We start from the raw sequence: 19,649 nt of genomic DNA on the forward strand, positions 1-19,649 counted from the left end.
CCTCAGTGCCATGCTGGGGAGGACGTCACGGATGATGCTGATGTACTGTCTCTTTTTGCTCCCCGCTCTCTGTTTAGTGTATATCAGTCAGAAGGGAGAAGCGACTGGGGGGATCCCCATTCAGATACTGCAGAGGTGGATGAGCAATCAGCAGTGGTGGGGGAGTTTATACTCTAGAGTACAAAGTGCAGGAAACATTGTCGGTCTGCAGCCCCCCGTGTCTGACCCAGTCCCAGTGGGAGGTGTCTGGGAGGGCATATCTCAGACTAATTCCCCACCTTCCAGTAGCGGATGATTATCCTTCAATGCTGAGGACAGCATGGGAAAAAAAACATCTCAAAAGCCTCAATTCAATGCAGGCTAAAGCCAGTTACGCAGTGGAAACTGGACAAGGAGACATGCCACCAGTAGAACAGACAATAGCATCATGGACAGCTGTAGACAGCAATTTCACGTTTGTTTAATGTTGCTGCATGTGTGGCTCGTATGGGCCACGCCTTAGTATATCCTCCTGGTAGCCTAGCGAAAAACAATGAGCGTAGACTAGAGCAACCATTATTCACCGAACAGAAATAGACACATCCTTCTTTTTGCGCTAGTCTACAGTTTTAAAGTGGCAACCTATAAATATTATATATGATGTCAATTTATAGCAACTTTACTTTAATATCCACATGCAAATGAATCTTTCTGTCTCCAAAAGATTTCCTTTAATGACAGAGATGATGGTGCTCTTGGACTTTTGATCATAATAAAAATGGGCACTTCAGTATGAACATAAGAGAGAAGAAAAAAACATTTTGTCTGAAAAAGTAATCATTGGTCAGTCACAACACGTAGTTAAAACATCATACTTAAACATGCATTCATAATTTTTTTGAGGTCACTTGAGGTCAGCTCAACAAGCTGTAAATACAACATTAACATATCACGTGATGAAGTTCTTATGGTGAACGTGTTAGCAAACAGTTGCCCATTTACACATCTAGCAGTGAAGTAACATTAGCATTCATTTGGTGTTTTTTGGCCATTTGAGGAGTATAAGTTCAATATTCACTCTCCTTTTAGTTCCTTTTTAGTTCCTTTTTGGTATTCCTCCTGAGGGAAATAGCTGGCTCTTACGCTGCAAGATGCTCCACTGTGTTCACCGGCTATTCACTAACTTTGTCTGTCTGTCATTTGATGTTGGACAGGTAGTGTACAGTCAGTTTATCGCCTGCTGTGGCCAAAAACAACACTACGAGAGTGGTGATACGGAACCAAAACAGTGAAGTTGTGGGCAGTAAAACAAAACTAGCTGATTTGTGCTGACGCAAGTCGTTTCACACGAAAATAGTGTTTTATAAATTAGGCAGGTTAATGTAGACGGAGCCTTTCTGTTTGGTCCTCGTGTCAACATTGCTGTTGATGGTTTGTCCGAATTTATACACACCTTGTGATGAAAACCGTACCGCGTGGTTGGTGTTGGTGTTGGTGGATAATAATGCCCCACATTTACTCACTCTCTGCCAGCTCATACTTAAACCTCTCGGGTCCGTGTACACAAGTTTACCCCACGCTTTCTCCTTCCTTCTCTTCTTTTCTCTGCATGCGTCTCTCTCTCTGCAATGCTGTTAAGTGTGACATTGTTTGGGACTGTAAGCAACCTAATCGCCTGTTCATTTCTGTGACACCCCTGCAGCTCAACCATCAAAGGCTGTTTACTCCTGTTAATGTGCGCAGCCCATCTGAGAACATGATGAGTAGTTATTACCACAGCTGCACTAAAGGCTCTGATGAAACCTTCCAACCACTGTCCATCAGTTGTATGGCCCAAAACCATGTCTAATTGTCTCATGAGTATTGTTTCACATATACTTACTACAACCTTTTCTTGTCCTTACCTGCATGCTTACAGTCTTAAATATGGTTGATTTTGAAAAATTATCAAATTGTGATTATTTTGACTGATATTGTGATATGATTTGCGATATTAGAGGGAATGATCGTTTTTACACCATTATTCTCATTTTCTTTGAAAAACATATGTACATGATTGATCTGTACCAATCAAAGATGTTTTCTTAAGGCTGTAGAATATGATGTGTAGGACAGGACATCTCTGCAGCAAGACTATATTTAATTAAAATTCACCTTAATATGATGCCTGAGGATGTTAATGCGTGTGATTTTTATAGTTTTATATTGCAAGTCATATGTTTGTCAGCATTAATGTACCGTCATGTCAGGCAGTGATAAGGAACCTTGTGTTTAGATATCTGTCTGAGATGTGTCGACAGCGGTGCAGGTTGTGACTTGTATATTTTGAAAGTGGGTGATGCTGACAGTCTGCTGTGATGTTTCATTGTGGTGCGTAGGCCTATGTATGACTGTTTGTTTGATGTGTCCTGTGTGTTATGCATTGTTTGTGATATGATGATGTGCGTGTGGCTGTGATGTTTTTGTCGTATTTACGATGGACCACCAATGGTCTGACATAAAAGGGGCAGCTGTAGCTCAGCGGGTAGAGTGGTCATCCTTTAACCGCAAGGTTGGCGGTTCGATCTCTGGCTCCTGCTGTCTGCATGTCGAAGTGTCTTTAATTAAATGCAGAGGTCAAATACCTTAAATACCTTAAAGTCCATTGATTAAGACCTTCACCTTTTTGTGGCTGCTCTCATTGCACATGTTGTAGCCAGTGTTTTAATATCAATTGCATTCATTAACAGATGTTTTAAGTTTTCTTTTAAAAGAATCAAATTATCATTATAATTAGAACGTCCAGGTAGGGCTGCACAGTGAATTGAATATTAATCTCGATCCCGATTTTGGCTTCCCACAATTAAATGAACATGATCAAATGGTCAAATTAAGCACTACCTAAACTAACAGCCAGCCACCAGCCGGTGATCGAGATGTTTTGGCTTCACTTTTGGGGATAGATATTATCTATACAACCAATGTGTTTATGATTAGATTGAGAGCATTAAATTGTTTATCTAGCCTCTTAATGTTGGTAATTTTGCTCTCAATGTGCACCAGCACCAAATGTAGCTAACAAAAGGCTAGGGTGAATATTCCTGTATTTTTTCATAAAAAAAATTGCAATGTCATTTTTTTCCAACATTGTGCAGCCCTAATTTTTACATTAGCAGGAATGTAGCACAGCATGGAAGTGGAAGCAATTATCTGTTTATTTTAATGTGCAATAAGAATATGTTGTTGCTAAAATCAGTGAATAATCGTGATAAATAATCGTGATCTCAACATTGATCAAAATAATTGTGATTATCATTTGGGCCATAATCATGCAGCCCTATGTCCAGGTTAAATTTGCAGATCAAAACATCACCCAAATCTAAGAAATTGAAAACCAGCAGAAGTTTCATTAATGGAGTTAAGACACCAAGTCACAATAATTCCCACTCAATAGAAACCTAACATTTAGATTTGACTTTCAGCCCACCTGCTGAATGAACATTCACTGGCATGAAAGTTTGGTCTGCCAAAATCCTGCCTCTATTAAAGAGGGGTGTGTGCACTTTATCAAACTGTGCAATATGAACAACTTACTGCCAAGAAATTTCACCTCGAGTCTTATCAGCACCTTCTGAATTGCAAATCAATCAGGTTGAACGCAATCAAATTGAATTGCAAAGTAATGTTTCACACTCTGATTATTGGAGTGAGTCACACACAGAAGTTTGTAGGCGACACTATGATAGTTAGTCTTCTAGCAAATGATGGAATATGTCATTGCCCTATTGTTAATGCAACAACAATTTATTTTTTAAATTAAAACATATATATTTGGTGTCATAGAGCTCATAATGTATCTAATTAAAGTAATTTCACTAACTATGCTGACAGAGGAAGACACCCGTATCACTATTTTCTTTCCACTGAACTAGATATCTTAGGTTCATTTTCTTTCTGTTCTTATTTCATGCTTTACATTCAGCTAAGAATATGTGTAGTTTCTGCCTAGTGTCACTTTTTACACAGGTTTTTTTATGAGTTACTGCACATAATTAAGTACCAATGTGTCAAATAGTAACATTTGCTGATGTGTTGTGGTATCTAAAGTAAACAGACTTTTCTAGTTTAGGTTTGACCTCAAAGCTGATGCTTTAAGTTTCTCCATGATAGCAGCCCGCAGCTCATCTCAGCTCCGCTCTGGTCTCTTATCTTTCTTCTGCAGGGAATTAGCCCTTATCTTAGACTTGACATATGTCACAAAATGTACCTTTCTTAAGATTTGACACTCCCTGACAATGTCTCCAAAATATAATTCAACATTAACACTTACATCATTATAAATTGAAGGATTCGTCCTAAGTAGAAATTTTAGCCTGATGATGCCATTACAGCAGGAAACAAGAGGATTTATCCTCGGGGCATCATGAATATTCACAGCAAATTTCACTGTTGTTGCTGCCGGACCCACAATGCAGCTGTGTATGGTGCTTGGCAATGAAGTACACCCACAAGGGGGCCACACACTCCCACTGGGCCCTGCTTTTCAGCAACATCAAATCGTTTTGAGCTATTATTATTATTATTATATTATTATGTTTGAGACTATATTAATTAGATTTTCCTTTTTAAAAATGATTTAATGTGTAACATCTCTGTCGAATGCACTGTGAACATTATTATAAACCTGTATATTAAAAACATTTAAGTAATTAAACTAATGTCTAACTTGCTACCTTTCTGTCTGCTGCCTTCAGGTAGAGCGGATCGTGGACAAGAGGCGGAACAAGAAGGGTAAGTGGGAGTACCTGATAAGGTGGAAAGGCTATGGAAGTAAGGAGGACACATGGGAGCCAGAGCATCACCTACTGCACTGCGAGGAATTCATTGACCAGTTCAACAGCTTGAGACTGCACTCACACAAACGGCCCAAGGTCCCAAAAAATCATCAAGAGCCCCTCATCACCAGCCAGCCATCTGCTACTGACAACTCCAGAGCTCGGTCTGAGGCCCGGAAGAAGAAAAGGACTATTGGCCCAGCTGTTGGGGTTCGAGTAGGAGCCGTTCTAGGGATGGAGGGTGGAGGGTCAGGACCCACTCAGAAGCAGAGGAAGGTGGGTGTTGGACCTGGGAAACATGCTTTAGGGGACAGAGTCAGCAAAGCGATGACGTACAAGGCTCCTCCACCGGGAGGGCCTCACTTTGTTCCTCCAGTGAGGGTTCCTCATAACGGACTCCAGAATGGAGAGACGGATCCTCTCATGTACAGGACAGCAGCAAGGCCCCATCGACAGCCCTCAGACAGAGTGGATAGAGAACTAGGAGGCGTGGATACCACTGGACAGCAGTTCACCACTGAGCTAGGTAAGATGTTAAAAGTATATAATGCAGGAATTTCATAAAATGTATAGACATACAAAATGAATCCCTCTCAATCATCACTTATGCCCCACTAGAAGTGTATGGTGGTGTCTGTATCTACAGAGACCCAGCCCTCTGCCTGTATTTTCTCTTTTCTTCCTATTTTGTGTGTTTGGGATGTTTCTGAGCTTCAGCAAACAGCCTCTGGCCCCCACGTTGGGGTGTAAACCCCCAGCCAATAACAGCGAGCAGAGTGTGCAGGCTGTTCAGGTTGTTAAATAGCGATGCTTTGTCACACTCCTCGCCATTTGATACCAAGGCAAGTATTATACAACGATGGGTACAAGGCCCCCTTTAGCTCCGTATGATACAAAGAAGCCGTATTTGACGGATGAGAACAGGTTGTGTGTTTTTTTTATGTGCATGTGCTCCAGTGTTCCCACTGCTCCTCTGTCTCTCCTCCCGGTCGGTGTGTCTGTTGTTTGACCGAGAGCAGCGCTGAACCACACACATAGCGGACAGGATGAAGCCTGCCCTTCAGCTGCATTCATTCACCATCCAGCAACTCGGCTCCTTCCCGCAGGGTTGTAGGGAGTTAGCTGTGTGTTTATTTGTGCTTTAGAATGTAACCGCTGTGAAACAATCAGAAAATAACATTTTATTTCTCTGATTTGCTGCTTTGTTCTCACTAATGCCGCTCCCTCTCTTCATTCACTCTATAGCGCCCACGACCATCGCTACTCTCTCTTTCTCTCTCGCTCGCTCGTTGAGCCAAGGATGTGTTGCCAACATTGAATGCTGTATGTTTACAAACAGCAACTGAAAAATATACATATTGTAGCTTTAAGAAACTGAATTAACTGAAAAATAGAGCTCAGCTGATGCTGGATTTTTAGGCAGATATTGACATTGTCATGTGATAGTTAAAAAATTACAACGATATAGAAAACCAAAGTGAACCCCAAACTCCTGAGCTTTTTTCCCAAAGTAAGAAAACTTCATTCAAAACTCTATTAATATTTGTAATTATGCAAATAAGTACTAATCCAACCTTAGAACAAAACCTTACTCAACAGTATGGCAAGTAGTTTACTCCACTACTACACCCTGTGTTTAGATGAGGATTATAATTTAAACAACAATGCAATATTGTATTTATTCAATATTTGTGTTTTAGCGGCCTTTAAGGGACATCATCTCCCATAAGATACCATCACAGTATAAGAGACATGAACTGTACAGGATAATGGTAAATGCTAAAAAGAAATGTAACAGTAGCACAAGTAGAGAAGAGTCATAAAGTCATCAAACTGACTCAGTAGTGTCATTTACACAAGAATATCTAGGTTTGCTATCATGAGCTAATATTAGCACCATAAGCTACTGATCATACCAGACCATGTAAAGCTGTAGCGGCAAAACCTGTAGTGTACTGAGTTGAACAAAGGTGTGTGTTTTTTTTTTTCTTTCTCAAGAATTCAGCTTTTCATTTTTAAGAATGACAATATGTTTTTCTTCTTTTAAAAGTGACTTAGTCTCCCTTTAACAAAAGAGGCAAGTCGAGCATGACAGCATGACAGCGGGGACTGAATGAGGTAGTTTTTAGACATCAGAGATTACAGCTTAAAAGTTGACAAAATGACAGAAGACAGTGTTGGTGGATATTACAAAAAACACGTTACAATACCCATACAAGTACCCATGCTGGTAAAAAGCTGTAGCTGTTTGCCTGCTGAAATAACAAAGATTTTGATTCCTAATAGCAACTACTCTAGTGGATGCCAGTTTGTCTTTGAATATGGAAAAACCAATGAAAGAAATGCTCAAGAGAGATTGCATTGAGTTACAGACGCTTGTGGAACAAAAGCCCGGATGTGATGCAGGATTTCTGCTCTATATGCTGTATATTGGCCGATATTAGTTATTTTGACATTAATAAGTAACATTAAGAAACATGTTTTTATCTTAAATGTTGTCTTAAATGTACTTATTAAAGAACTGTGAATACTGAAGATATGAGCGGGACAGAAGTAAATTTGGCAGTGCCGTCTCAGTCTGGTTTCATACCTCTGAAGTGCCGCCACCATCTAACATCATTTCAGAGATTCATATAGTTAAGTGAAACAAAATGCCAATTCAGTCTGAGATCAATCTATGTAATGGTGACACTGGTTTCTAAATTACCTCAAATATGTCTTTGGCCTGTCTGTACTGCAATGTCTTGTTGCTTATTGGCTGTCATACATGTAGAGGCCCATACTGATATATGTGTGATAAGCTAAAAATAGCTAATGGCTAATATCAGCCATGCAGATGTATCGGCTCATTCCTAATGTAAACTGTAGTAGAGGATGGACTTTTCTACATGGATATGAATAATACTGGTACTGAAATGTTCCTCATATACCAGGCAGCTACATACAGATAGGTTTTAAAAGAAAATTATATTTCCACGAGTATTTCTTGTTTCATGATAGATGAACACAATAAAGAGACTTGTGCTGACACACAGCTCTTTAAAGCTCCTACTGTGGTTCTTTACTACAGGAGCAGCTGATAACACCTTTAAATTTCACTCCTGGGTCACAGTCCATGGCCTGCACCACTAGAGTTAATCATTACACACGTTTTCAAAAAGCCATCTCAGCTTGTTTAACAGAAAATCCTGATCAGAATGGTTTGGTTTTTCTACCATATTTGAATAACAATACACACATCAGATCCATTTTTGTCTTTTTTACGGGTGTACAGGGGGTCTTTAGGGCTTTCGGGGGAGACATCAGACCAGCAGTAGATGTCACATAGACGTGATGAACATCATCTGAAAGCTGGGAACCTGAAGATTGATTTGAGATGCTGCTCAGCACTGTGTGTCAAGTTGTTCTAGTCATAAATCAGAAATAAACATGAATTAATTATTTGAAATAAATTGTAAAAGTGAATAATGGCTAAGAACAAGTATATGATTTCCATCCTCATGCTCTATTATGTCTTGTAAGTTGTTGCAGCAACTTTTGGGTTGATGCCATTTGTTACACAGATTTGGTACTAAATTTAACCATTTTTTTACCACTCGAGAATTGAATAAAATTATCTAAAATACCTCCAAAATAGCACACTAAGACACCAAGGCCTTGAGGAACACCATAGAAAAAGCCGTTCTGTGATCAAAAACTTTTGACATTTGGAGATTTCTGCAAGAATTGCATTTTCAGTGATTGGATTGCGAACACTTCTGTTCTGGAAACTGCTCAGAAACCCCCTTATTATCAATCTACCTAGGAAAGCCATCCATCCTCTGAATACCCTATGTCTATAGTTTGTGGTTTTAAAGTTTCATGAGGCTGTGATTATCCTAGAGGTCAAAGAGGTAATTTTATACAGTGAGGTCAAGTTTCAAATAATGGTCTCACTATATGAAATGGTTACTATGGGGACTAACATCATCACACATGAATATAATTGGGCTCATTGGGTCCACAAGAGTCTCAGCTTTCCCGTCATACCCAATTTACGCAATTCCAAGTATGCAGAAACCATTTTGGAATAGGCGAAAATAACACATTTGCACTGCATGCAAGAAACTGCATGTTTTTGCCCTAAACTGCATGTGATTAGCATAAAGTGGGAATGTCTGTAAAGGGGAGACTCGTGGGTACCCATAGAACCCATTTTTATTCACATATCTTGAGGTCAGAGGTCAAGGGAACCCTTTGAATATCGCTATGGCAGTTTTTCCTCGCCAAAATTTAGCGTGACTTTGGAGCATTATTTAGCCTCCTTCCCGACATGCTAGCATGACACGGTTGATACCAATGAATTCCTCTGGTTTTCCTTCACTCTGGCTCTAAACTTGAGTCAACTACAGCTTCTGAAAGAAGTTAAAGTCGGCCAAGGGCACCGGTGCCCTCAAGGAGTGGAGGAGTTTAATATAGAGTTTGTCCATTCTCACTGTTCATACCTGTTAATGTGTGCAGAATGTGTGCATATTGGTACGTACATTATGCGCTTGTGGTGCTCTCTCAATGATTATTGGTTTTGCTATTTGTTATCGCCCAGCTCCCATCAGCCTCAGTCATGTTTTTCAATGTATTCAACTGGTGGCTAGTGTACTTTTGGGGCTACATCACTAATTCTAGGTAGGCACACCAGAAACTTGGAAACAGAACATTTCCATTAAAGTTCTATATGGAGTCTGTCAGTTGTGCACTCATTTCAAAGCACCACAACTTGATAGTGAGACCTCATCTTCTCTTAGTGAGAACATGAGGGCTACCAACCCAACCTAACGGCTATCGGTCTGGCAGCCATTATGGATCCTAATTACCTAATCCTCCAAAGACTCCCCCGCTCACCTCATCCAGCACCCTCAGCTCCACCCTGTCTCTGTGATTGTTGACTGCAGAAAAATGTGCACACAAGATCATTCATCGATCTTTTTTTTGCAGAGGATTGTAAGAAAAGGAGTGCATGTGTATATTTGCTTTCATAGCAGCAACACGCTGGTGTCAGTGGCCTTCTAGATGCTGGTTTGACATTCCCTTCAAGTCTCTGTTTCACCACAGAAAAAGAATTTCCATAGCCTAGGGGAGATATCAATTCGGACTGCCATTATACCATTGCCTTTCAATAAACTGGGAGCAAAGACATTGATGTTGCAAATGTCATTAATTTAAACACAATGATTGAGATGTTGGCATCTCTGCGAAAAATCAGATAGTTAACGGTAGCACTCTGCACCTTTTTACGAAAGCACCTCTTAAAGTACAGGTAATATAAAATCAGAGATTTGTTTCTGAACGCATTATATATGTTGGAAAATAAGTGCTGAAATCATGTGAAAAGACTAAACTGTAGTACTGAGTTGTGGATTTAGACCGTTAAACTGGATTTTTTTGGCCAGCCTGAAACGGTCTGAAATTATGGCTTGATGACGCTCTGGAGCGATCCTTTACATAACCCCTCCCTGAACACTATATAAGCGCATAGCATTAGTGTTCCTCCCACCTAATCGACAGTTACAACACCTACTAACCACAGCCTACACTTTGCTAGCAGTGGTGTGCTGGCCATCTGGCATACCGGGACAAGTCACAGTGGGCCGTCAAAAAATCCATAACGTTTTCTCTGTGTCATTTGGGGTGCGCATTAGAGCGCGCTGCATGCATGCTCCGCCGTAGCCTACTCCGTTGCTACTGTTGCTGCTGTAAAACTGTGGATACATTATTTTGAGCATCACAACCCCCACGAAATGACTTGTTTCACCATTAGAATTTGATCGATTTGGTCCGATGACGGCTGGCAGAAATCTCTGGAGCGCATGCTGCAAAAGTAGCGCACAGCAGTGAAGTGTCGTATATACTGTAACTGTATGTAATCAACTCTCACGCGTGATTGACCGTGGCTTCAGAGCCTTCAGCGGAAACGCCCCCCAGTGTTTCAGGGCAGAGGATAGACTGCTTATTTTTTCATGATTTTGAAATCTAATTTTATATATTTGCCAATTTCTTTTAATCATGCAAATCTGTCTGTGGTGTGACAAACTCAGATCACATCTTTTTGCTTTACCCAGACTTTAATTGCTCATTAATTTAAACCATAGTGTTGTCACATGTCTGCCAGTGAGACCAAAGCCTCTCTTGTCCTACAACCATTTGGAATCTCTGCTGCCAGTAGAAACCCCATGTATCCAGGCTGATCTCTGTTTATCGTTTTCCTCTGTAGAATTGAATTGAAACAGACTTTTCATCTGAAAATCACTGTTAAATACATTTTGTGTTGCAGAGTCAAACTCCGGATAATTCTGTTTGTTCGAGGAACTAACCCCAATTTATTAGGTTTAACTTTAATTTGAATCGTTATACGATCTGAGTTTGAGAAAGCTTTGAGGGATCATATATCGTAAAACTTTTATTGAGAATTTAAACATCCAATGCCATTTTATCATATCTACAGCTACAGTTACTTAAATTTGTTTTTGTAATACCCTAGAAAAAGTTACAACCCGCTTTTTTTCTCATTTAGTTGCTTTTGCTGTGTCTATCAGTGACCAACTCAAAGGTCAAGTTGTGCTGATTTTTGAAGCACTGGCTGCGTCTACAGCTTCACTGCATTATTCATCTTGAAATCACTCTTGGTTTAAAACACTCACTGAGGCTCTCATTGAGGGCTTTTGGGTTGTTTCAAGTCTCCACTGAATTATTTTTATATATATCAGACCCACGTTTGTGTTAAAAGTCCAGCTTTCGTATTAGTATTGAAGCTGAAATGTTTCAAAAAAGCCTCACAAAAGCTGTGCTTGTGTTCCTGAGTGATGTACGGCTTATTTGTGGGTCATTGTTTCTTACTACTGCATCACTAGATATTAGATAAAATGACTCACACACTGCTTAACTCACAGTTCTTTCTTCTCTCATCCATTCAGCTGATGAAAGCGCACAACTCAGATTGTGTTACTCAGCTTTCACAGAAACCTTTTTATCAATGTAGGTGAATCACAACGGTTTGAGATTGCACTGCTCCCAGAAGTCAAGGTTTCTCTGTGTGAAAATAATAGAAAGTAATGATCTCTACTTTTCAAAATGGGAAAATTTCGCGAAACAGCTTGAAAGAAAATCCAGCTCTGTGTGTGCTTTTCAAGCTTGAAATATTAATGCAATCAACAAAAGTTAAAATTCGATGAGTCCCACAGTGACAGCTCAGATAACATGCAGAGAAAATACTGACACAGAAATAGGTGATTGCTATCTTGGCACATTAGTGACATTCCTGCCAATTGTATGAATGTCCAGACAAAAGTAAATGCAATATGGAAAATAACTAAAAGATTCAAAATAATCAGCATCCCTAAGAACACAACAGACTAAAAACATATTCCTACAAGCAGTCTACACTCGGAGTGCATATACATACATCTTACTCCATTCAAAGATTGTTTTGATTATAAAGAATTGTAGCTGTAAACGAAGTTCTGATTATGTTTTAGTATATAAGTTGGGTATATGTTTCATGCTGCAATAACATCATAAATGCTGAAACTGTTATATACAGTATATAGAAAATGTCTCCTAAAAGTATTAATTGCAAATACAGTAAGCAGTAGGTTTTCATGTATATTCATACTTACATATATACATGCACACACAGTAGATATACAGTACAGTATATATATATACATATATATATATACACACACAATGGAACCGATTCTGTGAGGAGAGGCAGCAGTTTTCCTCAGCTGACAGTCAATGAGACATTACACACACAGACTGTCCACATCAGATATGCAAATCTATTGTAGACCAAGTCAAATCAAGCTTCAGTTCTTTATCAGAAGCTGATCGCACTGAAAAAGTCACGTCACTCATTCACAGAGCTCCAGTTTAACCATTTTATCTATAATAATTTCACTGGTTGAAGTCAGGCGACAACCTCTGTTTGCAAAAAGAAGTCTGATTGTATAGAAGTCTATGAGAAAATGACCCTACTTCTCACTTGATTTATTACCTCAGTAAACATTGTAAACATGAGTTTATGGTCTCAATCGCTAGTTTCAAGTCTTCTTCAATACAGCATGATGTTCATTTAGTAAATTATGGTCCCATTTAGAATCAAATAGACTGTAAAGCAGGGTATGCTTTAGGGCGTGGCTACCTTGTGATTGACAAGTCACTATCATGGTGTTGTCCGGTCTGGGAGTTGTCTGGGTTTTCACAGTGTGTTTTCAGTTCCTGAAAGTTAATTCTAACAGTTTGGTCGCCTAAAAACGTCTTATTCAGCGTCGGTTGTACTTAGCTCCACCCTCTCGTGTCACTTCTAGTTGCAAAAAAACAAGATGGCAACGGCCAAAATGCCGATCTCGAGGCTTCAAAACCGTAGTCCACAACCCAATGGGTGACGTCACGGTGACTACGTCCACTTCTTATATACAGTCTGCGGTTGAAGTGAAAATGAGGGTCAGTGTTTAAATGTTTATCCCAAAATGTTCAATGTAAACATCCTGAACATTTTTCAAAGCTACCTCCTGGTTCAACTTTAACGTGCATGCACAGTTTTTCATGGCAACAGATTATTATAATGGACATAATTATATGGTCAACCTAAACCCAGGTTGAAAAATACAAAATGTTTTACACACAGTTTTTTAATTAATATTTCATCCAACGTTTCTATCACGTTGGGAGTGTTAATTATCAATTCTATCAGTAGGTGTAACAGCTATTCAAGTCCAAGAAGACGCATTGACCTGTTTTGTTATCCCTCCTCTCTGTCAGACTCCCCGCTGGCCAATGGCAAGATGCATCTACACAGCTCAGTAAAGAGGAAGTTGGCTGAGGAGAAAGGCTACGTGTTCGACAAGCGGCTCAGGTACAACGTGCGACAGAACGAGAGCAACTGTCGATTCCGAGACATCGTGGTAAGGAAGGAGGAGGGCTTCACGCATGTCTTGCTCTCCAGCCAAACAACAGACAACAACGCTCTGACACCAGAGGTGAGAACGGAGATGTACATTTGTCCCCTATGTTTTTGTGTTTCTCTAGTATGTATCAATGTATCAAGACCTGCGTTTGATTAGGTAACTTTTTGATTGTTGGAGCTCTGTTTGGGAAATATAAAGGAGAAAAGTTTCCTCATTGACTGCTGTTGAGATGCCCTGGAGCTATGCACTTACTCCACAACTGCTCCGGGGGAGCTTTTCCAGAGACAACTTCAGAAAATTGTGGTTTCATTTGACAGCTGCCAGATGTGAATATGTTTAGCTGCATGAATCTTACACAGGGCATTGTTGAAAAAGAGTGTGTATACTCAGCAAAAAAGGGTTAGGACACAGCTCTTGGGTTCTGTCCTTAGTACTGTCACAGTAAACTGCTATCTGCCAAACAAGACTTCTACAAGTCGAGTAATTTGGGGTACATATAATCCAGCATTGTGCCATCTGTTGTTATTGCAGCAAAATGTCAGTTGAACTAGAGAACAAATTATGCAGCAAGTTCATAGAGGAGAGCATTATGTAATTATTCAAGAGAACTGGAGACCCTAGAGATGGCCAGATTTCCAATGATTTCCACTTCTTGCTATGTAGAAGTAACACTGACATCTCTGCTAGAGATTGCAACGTTGACGCTAACTTTCCTGTTTTGTCCAATTAGTGTCAGATCATTTGGTTCAAAGAGGCTGTTTGCAAGAAGGCATAGTGATTGCTAATATCTGGAGAGTCATCAAAATTTTATATTGAACCCCTTACCATTCCGCCCCCCCTTTTTTAGAGGGGTAGTGGTGGGCGACTGGGGATGTTCAGGGGTAGATAAAAGGTCAACAGTAGATGCCACATAGAAGTGGTGTACATCATCTGAAAGCTGGGAACCTGAAGATTAATTTGAGATGCAGCTCAGCACTGTCTGTCGAGTTGTTCTGGTCGTAAATCAGAAATAAACATGAATTCATTTATTAATGCATTAAAATAAATTGTGAAAGTGTATCAGGGCTTAGAACATTATGATATAAGTTTGTGATGGTCATTCACATGCTCTATTATGTCTCATAAGTTGTTGCAGCAATTTTTGGGTTGTACCATTTATTACACAGATTTGTTGCTAAATTTACCCATATTTTATCAATTTAGAATTGATAAAAAATGATCAATAATCCCCCAAAATACCACATTGAGACACCAAGTGCTTGAGGAACACCATAGAAAAAGCCATGCTGTGATTTGGTATCAAAAACTTTGACATTTTGAGATTTCTGCAGGAATTGCATTTTTCGGTGATTGGATGGTGAGCATTTCTGTTCTGGAAACTCAGAAACCCCCTTATTGTCAGTCTAGTCTAGAAAAGCCATCCATCCTTTGAATGCTCTAGGTCTATGGTTTGTGGTTATAAAGTTTCATGAGGCTGTGATTATCCAAGAGGTCAGCACAAGTCATTTTATACAGTGAGGTCAAGTTAAAAATAAATGGTCTCACTACAATGAAACAGCTACTATGGGGACTAACATCCTCACACATGAATACAGTTGGGCTCATTGGGTCCACACGAGTCTCAGCTGTACAAAACTGTATGTGATTATCATAAAGTGGGCCTGTCTGTAAAGGGGAGACTCGTGGGTACCCATAGAACCCATTTTCATTCACATATCTTGAAGTCAGAGGTCAGGGGACCCTTTTGAAAATCGCCTTGACAGTTTATCCTTGCCTAAATTAAGTGTAACTTTGGAGGATTATTCAGCCTCCTTCGCGACAAAGGAATGGTATAATTCCTTGTTTTTTTTAGTTTCATATGATATCTGTAACTCTACTCTACCTTTTAAAACTGAGCCAGCTACAACCTCTGAAAGACAGAATAGTGCCTGGGCCATTTGATTTTTAAGAGGTTAATATGCTAAAAAAAAAAAGAGGCCCAAACAATTCAACAACTTGTTTGCTTGACTTTTACAAGGTTATCCCGATACTTCAATACCAAAGCAGCTGTTAAAATAAAATGAATCATTTTGCTTTTGCAATGACAAAATGTCATGATGACTAAAAACAGATGTTCGTGCTTGATGAAATTTAGAACAACACAAAGTTCTTAGTAAATTATTAATAGATTTCTGATTTACCAGTACATTGAACACATGTAAACATGATCTCTCTATTTTTAGGAGCACTTTTGATTAGGTCTTATGATTTGCCAGCTGAGTCTTCTCTACAGGCATTTAGGGTGCATAATCTACCAGCTGTGTTCGCTGGCTTTTGACATGTTTTCTCACAGTCTCCTCAGTAATTTGTCGATCACCTGCTAACTCCATGTCAATCAGACATCAAGCAGCAGAACAAACTGTACATTCTTAATTCAGGAGCTGCGCTGTGATTTATTATAACCTGTCACAGTGATGGACAGTTCTATAAAAGCCTATAATTTTAACATTGGATCCAACACTATACCTATTTCAGAGTGTTTATGTGTAGACTTGTGATTGTCACTGTCACAATGTGTTGCTTTCCACGAGCCTTTCTCAATGAAAAGGTTCAAAAATGACAGCGTAATAATGCTGGGACGTCTGCAACACTGAATGTGGTTTCCTGGCTCAGTGCTCTGATGCTGCAGCGTCTTGCATTGTGATGATCCACTTGTAGAATAGTCAGCCTGCAGGAAAAGTACCAGCCTGTGATTGGTTGTTCATTTCCACACTCCAATCAACAACAAGCTGCTCCATTAACATTTCCCCTGGAAGTATTCAGTCACTCTGCTTTCACAGTTCAGTAGATGCTTTCCTCCAGTCTGTTCACTTTTGGACTCTTTGTATTGACGATTGCGACATTTTGTAACCTTCTGTTGATGTGCTTTTAAATTTTTACAATTAACATTCCTTTATGTGACATTTACTCAGCACTAACCGAAATTGACCCTGCACAGTTCAGGTCTATATTTACAATTCACTTTCATATACTAATGAAGCATACTTCGAAAACATTTAAAAGAAATAAACATTGAGAGTTTTTGCAGATTCTTTTTACAGGTCTGTTGGTATAATAGTGAGTTCAGCCACAGATAATATCATGTGTCACAGTCATCCACCTCTGGATCATAAATCTAAGTAAACAGGATTTTCCTCCCCTCAGATTGTAGGATGCGTCTCAGATCTTCCACAGAGGGTGGCTCTCGCTTTGATACAGCGCCGTGTGCACGGCAGCCTGTACTTCACAGGCAATGAAGTGGCCTAAACTGTGTGTGCACATGTGTGTGTACTTTCATGTGTGACAGTAAGCCCGTAAGCTGTGGGCTTATCAAACAGCTCTGATAGCTCCTCTCTCTGTCGCTCAGTCTTTGAAGCTACAGGAACAAGAGAGTCTGCGGATGTGCCTACTGAATGGCTTTCATAAATCTTCAAAAATATCCCTGAACATTATTTATCCAAACACTCAATGCTTGCTTTAAGTGAGAAAGTTAACCGGTACTCTTTCTGTCACATTTCTGGCTTGACACACAGTAGCTTTCTTTGTCTGTGCTATAATGCTATTCAAATGTTTTTGAACATCCTGTGATTTATGACTTTTTGATAGTTCTATCAAGCAACACAATGACTAAGAATCTGAGGTAACATTTCATTTTACAGGTCCACAACTTTCATAATTAGCTTTGCAAGTAACCTATTTGAAATTTCTTTGGAATTACTGCCAAATTACCCCAATATTTACCTGGAAAATTACTTTATTATAAACATTATTTAATAATTATATGCTAAGATGGCATATAATGGTTAAAATAGGGCCCTTAGGCTTGAGAAACGGCTGTGCGCTGCTCTTCATCGGAGGTGGAAAACCAAAACTAATAGAAGACACTTCGGATCAGGCACAAATCTCACCATTGTGTGACTTATTGACCAATGTAACCTCGTAGCTAATGTAACAATTCAGGGAGGTTTTTTTTAAGAAATTTCAAATATGTTATTTGGTAGTCATCATATATTTATCAGCAGACATGGAAATAAAGCACTTTGTATTGTTTTCCTGGAAATGTATTAAATAAATTACCAGCTATTGGGAAATGGCGGCATATAATTATTAAATAATGTTTATAATAAAGTAATTTTTGATACATTTTGAGGTAAATATTGGGGTAATTTGGCAGTTATTCCAAAGAAATTTCAAATAGGTTACTTGCTAATTATCACCTAATTACCATGAAATTTGCGGACCTGTAAAATTAAGTGTTACTGAAACTGATATTATATTTTGACGTATGAGTGAACAAATAAGTATTTGTTTTTTTCTTTTATAGGGAAATGATCAAAAGCTAATTGGAAATTGCCAAGATCTTGATCACTCTCATTAGGCATCTGTAAAGTATATTTGTAAATACTGTATATGTAGACCTAATTCCTGCACACCTGCCTTTCATAAAGCACTAATTAAGAGGGGAAAAGCGAACATTGTGACTTGTCATACCAGGAAAAGCACAGGTGTTACTAATAACATTAACGATGGCTCTGTTCTATTGGTGCCTTCATTTGGGTCGTGTTTAATTCTTCATAATTGTATAATATGTCTGAGAAAAATGTTGATATTTCCAACTACCTCATCTTTTTCCTCTGTCATTATGCCTTTGCATTTACTGCATTATGTTACCCGCTTGCTAGCTTGCTAAATTGTTAGCCTCTGGCTTGTAGACACCGATAGTAACGTTAATATTGCCGTTGCTTAGAAGCGGTGTTCTCACGACTTAACTACTTGAACGCCACGCATGTTCCCATGTTGTAAACACAAGCTCACGAGTTTCATTTGAAGGCACCATATCGAAGTGTCCCAGTGAGCCATGCCAGTGTGACAGTGAGCCAGCATGCACAATACCAGGGCTGCTTTTCATGATGCTAACTTATGATTCCTCGCATCCTCTCTTCTCCTGTGACCCGTAAATCCTTCGCCCTCCGTTAGCATAATGAAAACAAAGAACGAATACTGATAAGAAGTGAATGCCAGTTGGTCGTTCCATTGCATCATTGTTATTATTTTAATGTCTCTACCGAAATGGCCTGTGTTGAACAATAAACATATCATAAATATGCATACTATTATAACTATTTACTTACCTACTTATTTATTAATTAAACTTTTTTGCCCGGTCGCTTCCCAGAGGAGCATAAAGTGAGCGATGGACATAAATGGAAGTTAGAAAAATCCAGCACACAGCTTTTGAGAGCAATCTCAAACTTTTTCTAGTCAAGGACCTCCAAAATGGATGTCCAATAGACCACAGACCATGGATGTAGAAGAGGTTGTGCCCTGTGTGTTAGTAAATAGCCTACAACTACATTAAATTCTGTTTATGTCATGCTAATAGCACTACTAGCTACTGGTCGATAGCCGGTTGTTTGGGAACAGAGACGTTAATACATCCACTACGGTACAGGCTTACAGCATACAGCCCATGGGTGTATTATAAGATAATAAAAGTGATTAATTACAGCCAATATATCCATTATTACAGCTAGCAGGAAGCTGGCAGGAAACTGGCAGAACCGGATATGTCATATGAGCGTGCAGGGCAGTGCACCTGAGTTTTGTCTCTTGGCATCTACAGTCTTTGATGAAAAGCAGCTCATGACCCTGAAACTGAAGCAGCTAAATGGAATTCAGCCATCATTAAAGTCATTATTTACACTTGTGCTTTTCTTACTGGGACATTAGAAAATGTAGGACTTTGGTAGAGCTCTCTGAGACACCTGGACTGTGTCCTGAATCATTCACCATTCACTCTGTAGTGCATCATATTCACAGTCTGCAATTTTATTTGAGTTGAAGTATCTCCATGGCACTCTACTGCTCTCTAGAGTAAACTACTGTCTGTTCTATA

General features: G+C 39.3%; 1 protein-coding gene across 1 annotated transcript in view; it reads left to right on the forward strand.

Moving 5' to 3' along the window:
- cdyl (chromodomain protein, Y-like) overlaps nt 1-19,649 on the forward strand; it is a 38,509-nt gene that overhangs the window by 11,727 nt on the left and 7,133 nt on the right. The window contains exons 2-3 of the mRNA XM_037749832.1: nt 4,713-5,319; nt 13,590-13,807. Coding sequence (XP_037605760.1) covers nt 4,713-5,319; nt 13,590-13,807 — 825 coding nt within the window. The remainder of the gene's footprint in view (nt 1-4,712; nt 5,320-13,589; nt 13,808-19,649) is intronic.

Source organism: Sebastes umbrosus, chromosome 2 (assembly GCF_015220745.1).
Source record: "Sebastes umbrosus isolate fSebUmb1 chromosome 2, fSebUmb1.pri, whole genome shotgun sequence".
In the NCBI taxonomy this organism is placed as follows: domain Eukaryota; kingdom Metazoa; phylum Chordata; class Actinopteri; order Perciformes; family Sebastidae; genus Sebastes; species Sebastes umbrosus.